Below are 14,235 nucleotides of genomic sequence, written 5' to 3' on the forward strand. Positions count from 1 at the left end.
CACTGTGGCCTCCCGCGTGTTTCCTCCCGCCACCCCCAGGTGGGGAGGGGGCTGGGGGGCTGGGCCGTGGTGGCCGCCTTGGAGGGAAGGCAGATGTCCAGAGCAGAGCTGTGCGCACCTGACTCCACAGGACCCGTGTGGCTCACAATTCTTTATTGAAGGATGGGACGGGGGCAGTGGGATGGACCCCCTGGAACATCCTCCCCACAAGGGGACCGGGGTGGGGAGGGGGGGGGGGGGGGCGTGGATGGGCACACCGTGCGCATCTTCCTGGCACAGCCTACCCTGCTCTTCACGCGGTCTCAAGGCACTGGGCTGGTTTGGGAGCAGGGGAGGGGTGGGGGGCGACAGACCAGAGCAGCCCACCTGATGCTCTGTGCCCCCGGCGTCCATCCCCTACCCCCCATCCTTAGCATGGCCCAGGGTGACAGCTACAAGGGGGCAGGGGCCGCAGGGCTCTTGAGGCCACCGCCCAGGCCTTGGCCGCAGGGTCTTTAGTAGAAAGAGCCCACCGCCAAGGTAGGCTGTCCCCACCTCTCAGGCTTGGCAGGTGGTCGGGCCTGGGGGCGGGGGGGCTGGGGGGGTCGTCCTGAGGCTATGTGAACTGCCCTGCCCGGGGCAGGGAGAGCTGAGGGGACAGGCTCCAACCCAGGGGAGCTGAGGGTTCCTCCGGGGTCCTGGCAGGGGCAGAGGATGCGTGTGTGCCCCTGAGGGACACCGGGTCAGGGGCTGGCCAGGCCACCTGCCTCATCCAGGCGACCCAGAGCATGCCCGAGGGTCCGTGGGCCACCGCTGTGACCCCACAGCCCAGGGACGGCCCCAGGCACACGGCTCTGCCAGCCAGCAGCTGGTCCTGGTCCTTGGGCCTTGTACACACACCAGATCGGTGCCACTGCTGCGAGGTGTGGGCCCCCTGCCAAGGCCCCAGCACAGGGACACGCAGCTCCGAGCCGCTCTTCCACCCCACACACACACACATTTGAGATTGTCAGGGGCAGGGACAGGACAGGATGTGGGACCTCAGCTGAGCCTTGCTGGGCGGTGGGAGGAGCGGACCTCTCCATCAGTCACCGTGGCTGCCTCCCGGGACGTGGCACCCCCAGGAGGTGTGGGCACTGACAGGGCCAGCGGGATGCAGACCCTCTCCCGAGAGCACCACTAGCACCCCACAACCCCAGCAGGCTGAGGGCAGCCACTCTGGACAGCACTTTATTGATTCCCTCAACCCCTGGGCAGATTGGCACAGGTCCCTGGGCCCTGGCCTGTGCCTGGTCTGCCATTCCCTGAGCAGGGCAGGAGGGAGCCCCATAGGGGCAGAGAGGCCTTCTGGGGGCTCGTAGGAGGCAGTGGAGAGCCAGCCCCCCTCCCCAGCACGCAGGTGGGGGCTGGCTCTGGCCGTGGGCAGTGAGGTGAGGAGGTGGCTGTGAGGACCAGCTGGGGCAGCTCAGGCCCCCGCCACGGGAGCCTCATAGTGGAGCACATAGTAGTCGTGGACGTACATGAGCACGGCCACCGGCTGCCCGATGATGAGTGTCAGCCACACAGCTGCGTTGCCGTAGTTGCCCTGGAAGAAGCGGCTCACTATCCAGGCCAGCGGGATCTGGAGACACGGGCGGAGGTCAGCTGGCCACAGGGATCCGGGGGCGGGGCGGGGCGGGGGGGCCTGGGGAGGGACGCTCACCTGAGCCATCATGCCGGTGAAGGCCCAGAGGCGGAACATGTGCAGCGGGATGCTCACCAGGTACTGCAACGGGGTGACAGGGCGTCAGCCGCGCTCGGCCACACCGCCCAGGGGCGAGGCAGGGGGCCCGCAGAGCGCTCACCTCGTGGAAGAAGGCCGAGGCGAAGAACACCCCGGTCCTGGCCACCCACTTGCTGCTGCCCCGCCGGAGCATGGGCTTGTAGAAGTGCCTGCGGAGGGAGGGGCCGTGGGACGGGTGCCTGGCTCCGGCCCCAGCCGCCCGCCCGCCCCACACCTGCCCACGCCCACCTGAGGCACCACTTGTGCACCGGGATGTTCCAGTTCTGCCAGAAGTAGGTGACCGACTCCGAGTTCCTGGGGGTTGGGAGCAGCGAGTGACGGAGCGGGCCCGGCCCCGCCCAGGCCCCGCCCAGGCCCCGCCCCCGGCACGCCAGGCCCCGGCCACCCACCACCAGTCCCGGTAGAATTCCCGGTCTCCGAACTGCATGAGCTCGGCCACGGCGTTCATGCACGAGTGGAAGAACCAGTAGAAGAAGATGAGCCAGATGAGGTGATTGGGGACCTGCAGGGGGAGGCAGGTGCCAGGCTGCAGAACACGCCCCCCGCCCGCCCCGCCCCACCCCACCCCGCCCGGCCGCTCACCGCCAGCTTCAGGAGGCGCTCGATGATGCGGGAGTAATCCATATCCTGCAGAGACAGAGCTCAGCTGGCCCCGCGCCCCGGCCGCCGCGCCCCCCGCCCCGGGAGAACCCCACCACTCACCTTGAAAGGCTTCATGGAGTTCTGGATGGTGGGGACCATCCACTGCAGGGGAGGGCACAGTGTCAGCTCCCTGGCGAGGGAGCGCACCCGCCCCTCCCGCCCCCGCCGCCCCGCCCCAAGTACCTGCTGGATCAATCCCACCTGCAGCTGAGTCAAAAACAGCTGAGGGAGGAAGCAGAGAACACCAGGCTAAGGCCCTGACCCCTAGCCACTGGCCCGCCCCAAACCCCCCAGCACCTAGCAGCCCCCAAGCCCCCCCAGCCAGCCTCGTCCTCACCATCTCAAGGAGCCTCCGCAGCAGGAAGCGCTTTCGGATGCGGGGAGAGCGGGGAAAGTTGAGCTCGTAGCACAGAGTAGGGGCAAACAGGAAGTAGTACAGGTCTGCAGGAGGGAGTGAGGGCCGGAGTGAGGCCAGTGCCCGTGGGGGCTCAGGGCCACCCCCGCTGCCCCGGCCCCAGGAGGGCCTCACCTCGGTAGGTCAGGTTGTCCGGGTAGCTCACCATGCGCTGGGCAGCTCCCCCGTTGGCCTTCTTACCTGAGGGAGCTACAGGCAAGTGAGGGGCGGTGAGGCCTGGCTGCGGCCCAGGTCTGGACCCCCATGGCTGGTGACCGGAGCGCCGAGGCCCCAACCCCGGGCAGCTGCTCACCAGCCTTGGCCTTGGCCCGTGCCCTCCGCTCTCGGCACCACAGGTTGACGTCCCGGTAGGAGAAGAGCTTGAGGAAGAGGATGGTGTACACCATCAGAGCCAGCACGGAGCCCACTGCGGGAGAGGCAGGCTCAGGCCACAGCCCTCCCACACGGCCCACAGGAGGCCGGGGTCTCTCCTGCAGGCCCCTGGGGCGGGCTGGGGCGAAGGACGCGGCGCACCTGGCGTGATGGACTCGAGCAGCAAGGCCACGGCTGCCGGGAAGCAGAGGATGGTGGCCAGGTTGAGCACGTGCAGCAGCAGCCCAGCCTGCTCCGTCAGGGCACCCTGGGATGGGGGGAGCAGTGCTCAGCCAGTGCGCCCACTCCCTCGGCGAAGGGCCCCCCGGGGGAGGGCCGCCAGGCCTGGGGCACAGCCCCTCCCGGGAGAGCTAATCTCAGCCTGAACCGTAGGCCCAGCGAGGGGAGCCGACCTCTGGGCGGGACAGGGGACCCCGGCACTGCTTACCACCGCCAGGCGCTTCTCCACCTGGAACGCAGCCACGGCAAAGACATTGGCCACTGAGGACGGAAGTGCCCCAGGTTCAGGCGCAGCTCACCCCTGGCCCTCCCCACCCGAGGGCCTCCTTGGCGCCCAGCTCACCAATAACCAGACACAAGGCAGGCCAGCTGTAGGGGTCCTTCAGAAACAGAGACACCACCTGGATGGGATCCACCAGGATGCCGTACCTGGGGACCGGGGGATGAGGGCCTGAGCAGGTGGGGAGGGGCCTCAGGGGCGGGGCCGGGGCCCTGGGGAGGACACTCACTTGATGAGGTTTTCTAAAAATAACCGTGCATTGCTCAAGATCTGCAAGAGAGAGGAAGGGCACAGCCCCATTAGCCCTGGTCACAGGCTGCCCCCCAGCTCCTCTCAGCACCCGGAGGGGCAAGAGCCCTGGGTGTCCAGGCAGCATCCTGTGACCCATCTGACCTGCACACCTCACCCCACACCACTGCGGGGACAGGAAGTCCTGCAGCAGTGCCCCCATCACCCCAACACCAGCAGCACAGATGACCTGTTCCCTAGCAGCGGGCCAGGGCCCCGAGGCCCCAGGATGTCCCACACCCCGGGGAGTGGGGAGAAGCTGACCAGTCCTGGGGGCTAGGCAGCTGAGGCCGGACTGCCCTCTTCCGCTCTCTGAGCCCGGGGCCCATGGCCCCAGCACGGCCCCAGCAAGATGGGCTTCTGAGTCTGGCCCGGGGCTGGGGAATGGCTTCCCTCTGCAGGCCCGAGGGTCTTCTGCTCCACCCCAGAGAGCACAGACCCTGCCGGGTGCCCTCAACTTAGGCCCTGAGCAGGGCTTGCGGCACACTCTGTGGAATAGCGATGCTGGCCAGGGGACACTGCTGGGATCCCTTACCTGGGTGGTCAGGGAAGGCTTCACAAGGAGGTGACACGCAGAGAGACACAGGAGCCCGCCCTCCCCCAGCCACATGGGCCAACCTCCTGCGGGGCACAGATGTGCCGCCACCACGCCCGGTGGTGGCCCCTCCTAGAGCCCACAGCAGGCAGGAGCCGGAGCTGCTGGTGGGCCACGCTGGTGGAGGGAGCGCAGCGCAGCCCCGGCCCTGGGGTGCACATCCCGTCCAGCAGGAGTGTGGTGAGGCAGCAGAGCAGGGGAAAGGTTCTGGGGCTACGCCAAGGGCCAGGCAGGCCCAAAGGGTTGCAGGGAACAGGCAGTGCTGCCAAGTGGCCCAGGGCCTGCCCTCCGTGGCTGCCTCTACAAACGCGGCCTATGCAGAAGGTCTCCGGGGTCCAAGGACACATCTGAGGGTCGGACAGGTGTCGGAGCCACTGTCCCCTTGCCCAGCCAGCTTCCCGCCCACCAGACCGCTCCACGGAGCAGGGGGCCATGACAGGAGGATGTGGGTGTGCCAGGAGCCGTTTCCACACGTAACCACAAGCCGCACCCAAGACAGAGGTGCTGATGTCAGGGAAGGGTCAAAGGCCTCTGGCCACATCAGCCGGCGCAGCAGGGGCTGGGCCCAAGGCCCTTGCTGCCCTGCCCCACCTGCCCCACCCTGCGGGCTGCTCCTGGGCCACGAGCACAGCCCCACCCAAGGTGCCAGCAGGCCGGGGCCCCAGCCAGGCCACCCGCGGAGGTGGACGCAGAGGGACACCTGGGGCCGAGGCCGAGTGTGCTGTCGGGGCCTGGAGCTGCCAGGCTGAGCCCAAGAGCCGTCAGCCTACCCCTGCTCCCCCCGACCAGGCCTGCCAGGGACCCCAGCCCACGAGGACCCCTCGGAACAGAAGAGACTTTCTGGACCCCAAGACCACCCACACCTGCTGTTTCTGGGATTCAACACGGAGGAGAGGCATGTGGCCCGTGCAGGGACCACCCGGACACCAAAGCTCTGGCGCCTTCCCCCAAGGGCAGAGCCTGTGCCCAGGCAAAGGCCAGCCTCGGGCCGAGGCCCCAGCTGCCACGGGGACACCTGCTCCAGACACCAGCCTACTCACCAGCATCACCACACACCAATTCAGGATCCCACGGTAGTTGCTAAAGCCACTGTCAGAGCTGAACAAAGAATCTTGCAGGCGGTGGCACCTGGTAGGGCGAGAGACAGACACTCACCAGCAGGCACCAGCAGAGCAGTGTGGGCTCCCCCTGTCCCCCGGGCGGTGAGAACCCTGGGCCAGGACCAGGTGTGGGTTCACCTCCCGCCCCCCGAGCCCAGGGGCCCAGCCAAGTCCAGCCCCTCAGCAGCCAGCCTCAGGAGGACCCCAGCCCCTCCCACAGGGCAACTGTTGTCTACTGTAGCCCAGCAGGACCGCCCATGCCCACCCTGCCCACTCTCCCGCCCACATGTCCTACTCCCCTTCCACAATCACGGGGGGGCCAGGTACGACCAAGCCCTCAGGACCACCCAGAAGCCTGTCCTTCCAGGACAGGAGGACAGCTGGCCCTGCCCAGCCCAGGGCGACAGGGAGCTGGAGCACCGCAGGCCAAGAGCCCATCCGCGCTCCCCAGAGGCCCCTGGCGCCACCATGCGCAATGGCTACAGGGGGCGATGGGCTCCGGGAGCCACAGGCCCAGCCCGCAATTCTGCAGACGTGGGAGCAGCGCCTGGACCTGTCTTGCTCATCAGCCCACCCCACCGCCCAGTGCCCCAAGGGGTCCCCACCTCCAACCACCTCCTCCCCATGCTGGGCCCATGCAGCTCTGAGTGCGCGCGGGGCCCTGGGCCAGCTGAGCACCTGGACGCACATGCGCCTTGGGGGCAGGGGCCCGGGCCTCATACGCTCCCGTACCCTCCAACTGTTTCTAAAAGAGCGGAACCCGGCCCAGTTCAGCCTGTGTAAGTACTACGGGTAAGTACTGTGCTCCCGCCCCAGCCGAAGAGGCAAGAGGGGCCTGATGGCGGCGAGGTCCCCGCAGAAGCAGGAAGAGGCGACCTCGGGACCCACCCAGGAGAGCTCCCACCTGATGGGGAAGGGGAAGCAGAAGCGGCCTGCACATCCCCGCCCGATCCTCAGGGTGACACAGGTAGCAGAAGGGCCACTGGGAGGGACGCCTGGGTGGTTCAGCAGTTGAGTGTCTGTCTTTGACTCAGGGCCTGATCCTGGAGTGCCAGGATCAAGTCCCGCGTCGGGCTCCCCGCACGGAGCCTGCTTCTCCCTCTGCTTGTGTCTCTGCCTCTCTCACTGTGTCTTTCATAAATAAATAAAATCTTTAAAAAAAAAAAAAAAAAAAGGGCCACAGGGTGGCCGGGGCTACCCATAGCCTAGCCACAGCCCAGCCCCTGGGGCGCTCGGCCTGCCCTACCCACCCCAGCTGCCGTGCCACCAGGAAGCCCCACACAGCATTGAGCAAGGCCTCCAGTGTTGTAAGACGTGAGCCCTGGGCCTCCCCTCCCCTCCTGTGCACGCACGGCTCCCCGTCGTGAGGCACCCAGGCAGGACAAGCGGACTCAGGAGGACACAGCGGGGGCCCCGTAGCAGATGTCTCTCAGGGCTGACCCTGCCTCAGTGGCCAGCCTTGCTACGGCTGTGGTCAACACCCAGACGGCCCCACCGGGAGGGAGGGGCTGGGAAGGCTGCGATGCTCCCTGGCACCCCATAGCCAGGGTGGAGGCAAGGCCCGCGCTGCGCACGGCCCACCAGCCTGTCCCGGCCACAGGCCTGGCCTCCTCGTGTCCAGCTCCCAGGTCTGTCTGTCCTGGGCCTTGCGGTGGGACCACTGAGGCCCTCTTCTCCCCGAGTCTCTGCGCCTGCCTTTCTGTGAGGTGAGCAGAGGTCAAGGCCCCACTTCCCAGAGAGCAGTCTCCGGGCCTGACCCCGGGCCAGCCCCTCTGCTGAGTGTGAGCCCATTCACTTTCACTGGAGCTGTCCCAGGGCCACCTCCATCTGCACATCAACATCCATCCAGCGAACGTTTCAGGACCCCTTGTCCCCTTTGGGCCGCCAAGACCACGCTGGCTTTATTTTCAGCCACCTCTAAGATGAAAACAGGGCTGGGGAAGGGGTATCATTTTCCAAATCTGACACCAAACAACATCATAAAAACGTGTTCAGATCCCTGCCGTGAGGCTCTGTCCAGCTCGAGGGCTCCCCAACCTGCCCACCCCCACTCCCCAGGCCCTACATGGAGCTCCTCCCACCCCAACCCCAGGCACCCCACTTCCCCACAGGTCAGAGACCCAGGGGAGGAAGCCCACCACCCACCAAAGCCACAAGGTCCAGCCCTGCCGGTACGGCCTGCAGTGGACCAGAGGGCAGACAGCTGGCCTTGCCCTCTCCTCTGCTACCAGCAGCCGCCCACACCCCTGTGCCCTGCAGCCGTCCCACACTTGCTCCCCAGGTCCACCCAGCCAGCACGGTCACTGTAATTCATCACATGTGTCACATCCATCACATCCCCTTTGGGAGGTAGGTGCACGGGGAGAGTTAGGCTTGCCAAAGTTCACCCAGGGACACAGCTCCCAGTGAGGGTCACACCTGAGGACCTCAGGGTCCAGCTCCAGGGCCAGCTATCCTCCCTGCTTCCAGCCTGTCAGCACTTCCTTCACCCAGCCTCTGAGCTGACTCCTGGGATACAAGGTGAGGAGGTGGGCCCTCCACATGCTCAGACCCAGGAACAGACACCCTGGGGGGGACCCTGCACGCAGAAGGCTCTGCCTGGAGTGCCCACGAACCAAGGGCCACATGCCCCGGGACAGGGCGCTGTGTGCGGTGCCCCCTCCTTCCCGCCCCATGGCCACACCTTGTCTGGGACACACCCAGGGCCTGACCCACCTGCCCAGGCCCAGGTGAGCAGGAAGTGTAGGGAGCGGAGGAGGCCCAGGCCGGGGAGTAAGGGGGAATGGGGAAACGGAAGGCTGGGGAAGGCACGAGCGCACGTGGCCTGCCTGGGACCAGGAGGGGTGTAATCCCTAATCCCTGCCATCCCGGCCATCTCCAGATACTCCTCCTGGGGGTCGACCTTGAGTTTGGGGAGACAGGGCTGCACTGGCTCAGCCCAGCTATCAGGAGCACAGGCGAGGCTTCCCAACACCTGGTCCTGTGGAGGCGGGAGGAGCCTGTCCCGCAGTAGCCACTGGGCCCAAAGCCAGCGCCCCCATCTTACACAAAAGACAAGTCCTGCCACCCCTGGAGGAGATGGTGCTAGCCATGCCCCTGCCTCCTGGACGGCAGTTAGCAGCGGGGGGGGGGGGGGGGGGGGGGGGACTTCGCAGCCTCCCTCACTGGCCCGCAGGGTGGCCGCCTCCTTCTCCTCCTTCTCCTCCTTCTCCTCCTTCTCCTCCTTCTCCTCCTTCTCCTCCTCCTCCTCCTCCTCCTCCTCCTCCTCCGTGCAGCGCCTGCGGCGCCTGCAGACTCTGGGCTTGACCTTTGCCCACGCGGCTCAGTGCTGAGATTACCTTATCTCCAGGTGGACTGTGAGCACCCCGAGGGCACGGACCCCAGCTGCCCTCACCCCCCTCTCGCCATGGTGAAGAAAGCCTCTCTTCCTACCGAGACAGCAGATCCTGGCAGGCACACTGGCCAACCCCCGACTTCCTCCGTGCTAACCTGTAGCCCCAAAGGCACTCCCCACGCCAAAGCCCCCGAGGCCCCCTGGGCCGGAACGGAGGTCAGCAGCGGGAGGACGAGGCTGGAGGTGGCAGAGGGAGGCCGTGGCCAGCTTCCAGGAGGGAGCGCTGCCCGGGCCAAGTGCGCCCGTCAGCTCCACCCGCTCCCCACGCCTGCCCGCCCGCCAGCCCCCCAGCTACACAGGCTGCCCCACCGGTGGGCAGAGCCCGACTCTGCCCCGCAAGGCCACCTCTGCTAACATGAGCAGGGCCCCGGGCCAGCCGAGCTCTGGGTGAGGGGGGCCCCAGGAACACACCCCTGGGGACGGCGTGCAGGACCAGACGGCCGCTCAGGGGGATGGCCCGGGCCGCGGGCAGCCGCCCCAGCAAGCCCCGAGGGCCTCCCCGGCCTCCTCTCCTCGCGCACGGGGGCCGGGCCGGGCTCCCCCGGGGTGCGCGGAGGGGCGCCTGGAGGCGGGGCGCTTCCACCTGGTGACCTTGGCGGGTGGCGCTCCGGTCCGTGCCTCAGTTCCCCCGCGGGGCCAGGGCACACCTGCCCACGCCCAGTCGGGGAGCGCCCGGGCACTCGGAGGGCCCGGACAGGGGTCGGCGCTCAGGGCTGAGGGAGAGGCGCGTCGCTACCTCAGGTCCCAGTGGCTGCCGCCCGCGTCGGAGCCGCGGCTCTCGTCCTTGTCGGCGGCCGGCGCGTCGCCCTCGGGGCCCGCGGCCCGCACCTCGTCTTCCGCCGCCGCGGGCCCGCCGCCGCTCTGGCTCGAGGGCCGCGAGCCCGTCCTCCGGCGCCGGGAGCCGCCCGCGCCGCCGCGGTCGCCCATGGCCTCAACCCGCACCCTGTCCCGGCAGAGTCGTGGCCCGCCGGGCTCACAGCACCCAAGGCCCGCGGCCCCGCCTCCAGCCCCTCGGCCAACGGCCGCCACCGCCCCCTGCCGGCCGCCGTAGCCCGCGCGCTGGCCCGGGCCGCCAATCAGCGCGCGCCCTCCAGGCCGTCGGGGAGCGCGGGCGCGTCGCTCTGGGAGCCGCTCACTGGCCGGCCGCGGCGGCGCGCGCCTATTTGTAGTCCGCGGGCGCGCGGGGCACGCTGGGAGTCGTGGTCGCCCCGCGCGCGGCACCCTGGGAGTCGTGGTCGCCCCGCGCGTGGCACGCTGGGAGCGGGGTCGCCCGGGACGCGGGGAGGACAGGGTTCGGGGGTGCGGCCCGTGACGCAGCCTCCTCCCCGCGGGCCGCGGCGCCTCCGCGGAGCTCTCCCGGCCGCTTCCCCGCTGCTCATCCCTCGGGAAACGCAGGGGTGCGCCACTGCTCAGCCAGGCGCGGAGCCCGGGGCGTAATCGTTTCCGAGGGCCCTCCGGGGTTAGCGTCCGCCTGGGCGGGCCGGGCGGGCCGGGGCGCGGGACTCGCCTTCTGCTCCACCCAGCGTGTGGGTCCCGAGCGCACGTCGGGGAGCCCTCTAGTTAGCACCTGCTTTTCCTCGGCTGAGGTTGTCCACACAAGCGCCAGACCGAAAGATGGGGCAGGACAGAGGCCCAGGCCCCGGTCCCTGGGACGCCCGCCCTGCCCGGTGGCTCCACAGCCCCGGGCCCCGCGGGCACAGGAACTCCCCGCCCCGGGTGGCCCCTCCCGCAGGCTTGCGGGGCCGCCCTCCTTTCCACCCAGGCTAGTTTTGCCAGGGCCTGGGGAGCCTGGAGACCCAGCGGCTCCCGTGTCTCGCACGACTGCGAGGTGGCAAGTGCGCCTCCCTCCCACCTTAGCTTAACACGCCTCTGTGCGTGGGGCTTGGAGTGAGAGCATCCTGGATTTCGGGGTGCGAGGCTTTCCTGGGGGCTCAGCCAGGTTTACCCAGCAGCAAAACTCCATTAGCCATTCATGCCCGAGCTGAGCAAGGCCAAGAAGAGCGCCTCTCTAGAAGCAAATACACCGAGAGTGTCGGCCTGCGGTTAGCGGCGTCTTCGTGCGGACTGGCCGCCGCCTTCATCACGGTGTCTGGGCCCTCGGAGACACGTCCCTATTGCCACTGGGCCATCGGGGACTGATAGCCCGGCATCCGAACCTGGCAGGCGGGGGCTACCGGGCCGTGTCTTCCAGTGACCCGCCCCAGGGGCTGCAGGCCTGGGCAGGAGAGCCCCTGCCACGTGCCTGCGCCGCCCACCTGCTCTCCCCTCCAGTCCTGCAGACCTCGGCGCCTGTGCACCAGCTGGCCCGCGCCAGGCTGCGCTAGGCCTTGCCGAATGCTGATCCCGAGCGAAGGTGAACAAAGGGGTGTCCTCGCGGGCGCCCGCAGCGTAGGAGTGTGCCCCGGGAGCGTTGCCACGCGCGCCCACGGTCCCCGCGTGCCCTCTGGCTGCGCCGTACTTCCAGTGCGGAGCCCAGAGCCACGGGGCCCGCCCCGGCTATCGGGGAAGTCTGAGGACCCAGGCTCCCGGTCGGCCTCGGACGAGCGCAGCGGCCAGGAAGCGGGAACCGTGAGGCTGGAAGCGGCTGCCCGCGTGCACGGCCGGCTCCAAGCCGTTCTTTGGCAAGTGGCAGCAGGAGTGAAGCGACCGGAGTGGACGAGGCACCACCGGGAGGAGCAGCCCCGCGGGGCCCCGGCCGGGCCGTCGAGGCTCGGGCGCCGAGCGGGGCGCGCGGGGAGCCGGACTGCGAGGCGCGGGGCAGGCGCGGGCTGCGGGAGCACCGATGAGGAGGAGCCTCAGCGCCGGGGCGGGGCCTGCGCCGCGTGGGCGGGGCCTCGGGAGGCGTTGTGGGGGCCCGGCCCCCCCCCCCCCCCGCGGCCCCAGTCACCTCGGGGGAGGGGCAGGCTCGCCGGAGGCGGGGTGCCTGGCGACCCGGGCGCGAGAGGGCCGCTCCGCTGCCCGCGCCGCACCTGCGCAGGGGCCAGAGGTCGGGCCTCGCCGGCGGGCGCCCAACACGGGGGGTGGGGGCCAGCGGGCAGACCCGGCTCGGGATGCAGGGTCCTGTCCGTGGAGATTATGGGGACTGAGGGACAGGCCCGGGGAGGCAGGTCCCGCCCTTCCACCCCAGGGCCCCCCGGGGGCCTGCAGAAGCAGAGACCTCTGGTCCACATCCAGGAGCTGGCAAGGGAGGAGCGCTCCTCCGGCCTGGACACTCCCCGGGGTGTGCCTTCAGGGGCGGGGCGGGTGGGTAGTGGGGAAGGGCTACTGTCAAAGGCGGGCCTCGGGTAAGCTGTCCTCCCTGAGGCTGATTCTTCCTACAAAGCCTTCCCCAGCCTGGGGACAGTGAAAGGTCCAGGACATTGACCTCTCCCGGGAACAGGGGCTTTCACTCCAGAGGTTTCCACAGGCTCCTAGTGCTCCCCAAAGAGGGCGCCCACCTCCGCCTGAGCCCCACCCTGAGCAACCTACAGGCTTACCTGGGCCGTCCACCCTGATGAAGTCTGGGCAGACCTGTCTCCTGCCAGGGTTCACACAGCTTGCTCTGGGATGACTTGGTTTGAGGGCATGTCTCCAAAGACTCTAGGCCCCTCAGCTCATACCTGCCTACCTGGGTATCAGGAGGCATTGCTAGGGCAGGCGACCCTGTCCCCGGGCTGCCCCTGACCAGCCCAGTCCTGCCCCTCACCTCAGTTTGGTTCATCCTGTCTAGAGCTCAAGAGCTGTGAGTGGCTGTGGAAGCCCCTCGGTCACCTGAGTGGCACCTCCCCAGAACCAGCATGGGTCAGCTGTCCCTGGAGGCCTCCTCACACTGCAGGGGTCAGGATGTGGGCAGCACAGAGCAGGAAGGGGCTAGACCTTGCACCTTCTGCTGTCCCCCTTTTTTCCACTGGCATTGAGGAAGGGTCGTTGGTGGCCGTCAGCCCCGAGGGGCAGCAGGAGCCCCTGCAGGGAGAGTAGGCCAGAGGTCCGCAGGCCCTGCTGTACCGACTCAGGTGAGTCTAGGTCACTTCTGGGCTGGGCCTGACCTCAGGCAGGAGACCTTTGGCTCCCTCAGCTCCTGGCACAGGGTGGATTAACCTGCCACTGGACAAATGCCAGCTGCTTTGCTTTCAGGGGAGTCCTCCCACGCCTCGGCCTGCCAAGCCGGCCCTCCTGGCAGGATGAAGACAGCCCTCTCCCGAGAAGGGACACTGGCACGCCTGACACAGGCAGTGAGCTGCCCCCGGGGCTGCACAGGCAGGCTGCCATTGCCAGCGCCCGGCCTGCACCGGCCCTGCCGGGACGCAGCAGGACTGGACAGACGGCCCTCCGACATCCCAGCGCCCCTGTAGGCCCAGCGCTGCAGACATCAACCCGACACTCCAAGTTCTATCAAGAGTGGCATTTATTCTCCTCGTGGAGGTGCGGCGCTCCGGGGAGCTGGTGCTATTGTGCTTAGGAAGGAGGTCTGTCCGTCCGTCCGTCTGTCCGGCCGGCCCAGCCCCAAACGGGGGCGGAAGAGGGGCTCGGCCCGAGTAAAAATCCCGGCCTGTTCCGGGTGGGAGTATGTACAAGGCGGCGGGGCGCAGGCGGGGGTGGGGGCGGGGCAGGCCGGCGGCCGCAACCCCCACCCGAGGGCCCCCGCATCTCGGGCCCTACTCGTAGAATCAGTACAAAATAGGTGCTACCTAAACGTTCCTTCTACCTGAATTCGCTAAGTCGGTTATTGTGCTGCTTAGTTATGGGGGCGGGAGGGGGCCCATGGCTTTCCACGGCGGCGGGGTGTAGGGAGAAGCGGGAGGCCCTGGCCGGCCCATGGCCCTCTGGCCTTCTCCTTAGGTAGGTAGACAGGCGTGTGGGGATGGGGCGGGGCGCCTGTGTGTGCGTGTGCATGCGGGTGTGCCCAGCACAGGAGGGCAGGCCCCCGCTTGGGAGCTGTGTGGACACGGGGCTGTGGTATAGAGGGTTTTGGATATGGGCCCTGCTGGGCTGGGCCCTCAGTCCGCTCCGGCGGGTGCAGCTGGGTAGCAGCTTGGCGCCCAGTGGGATGGGGCTGACCAGGCCATACACTCCAGCATGCACCTTTTGTCTGGCCTGGGGCCCTGGCCCCACACAGCAGAGCCCAGGAGGCCAGAAGATGGAAGGACTGAGAGTCGGTGGTATGGGTGGCCCTGCTCATGCTGGGCCTT

At 68.4% G+C, this 14,235-nt stretch overlaps 1 protein-coding gene across 2 annotated transcripts; it reads right to left on the reverse strand.

The window, feature by feature from the left end:
* Positions 1-1,196: 1,196 nt before the first annotated feature.
* DGAT1 (diacylglycerol O-acyltransferase 1) lies at positions 1,197-10,156 on the reverse strand. 2 transcript variants are annotated; one of them, XM_072745947.1, is made up of 17 exons: positions 9,804-10,156; positions 5,614-5,701; positions 3,920-3,960; positions 3,754-3,839; positions 3,619-3,671; positions 3,333-3,438; positions 3,112-3,225; positions 2,934-3,008; positions 2,742-2,845; positions 2,588-2,626; positions 2,465-2,506; positions 2,345-2,389; positions 2,152-2,264; positions 1,991-2,056; positions 1,824-1,911; positions 1,682-1,744; positions 1,197-1,600 (listed from the first exon to the last, which is right to left on the reverse strand). In XM_072745947.1, the coding sequence occupies exons 1-17, from the start codon at positions 9,992-9,994 to the stop codon at positions 1,445-1,447; spliced, it is 1,470 nt and encodes a 489-aa protein (XP_072602048.1). In that variant the 5' UTR covers positions 9,995-10,156; the 3' UTR covers positions 1,197-1,444. The 2 variants fall into 2 exon arrangements, with proteins under 2 accessions (XP_072602048.1, XP_072602047.1); XM_072745946.1 differs by lacking the exons at positions 5,614-5,701; positions 9,804-10,156 and having other exon boundaries at positions 3,754-5,067.
* Positions 10,157-14,235: the final 4,079 nt, after the last annotated feature.

The sequence above is a fragment of the Vulpes vulpes genome, unplaced genomic scaffold (genome assembly GCF_048418805.1).
Source record: "Vulpes vulpes isolate BD-2025 unplaced genomic scaffold, VulVul3 u000000671, whole genome shotgun sequence".
NCBI lineage: Eukaryota > Metazoa > Chordata > Mammalia > Carnivora > Canidae > Vulpes > Vulpes vulpes.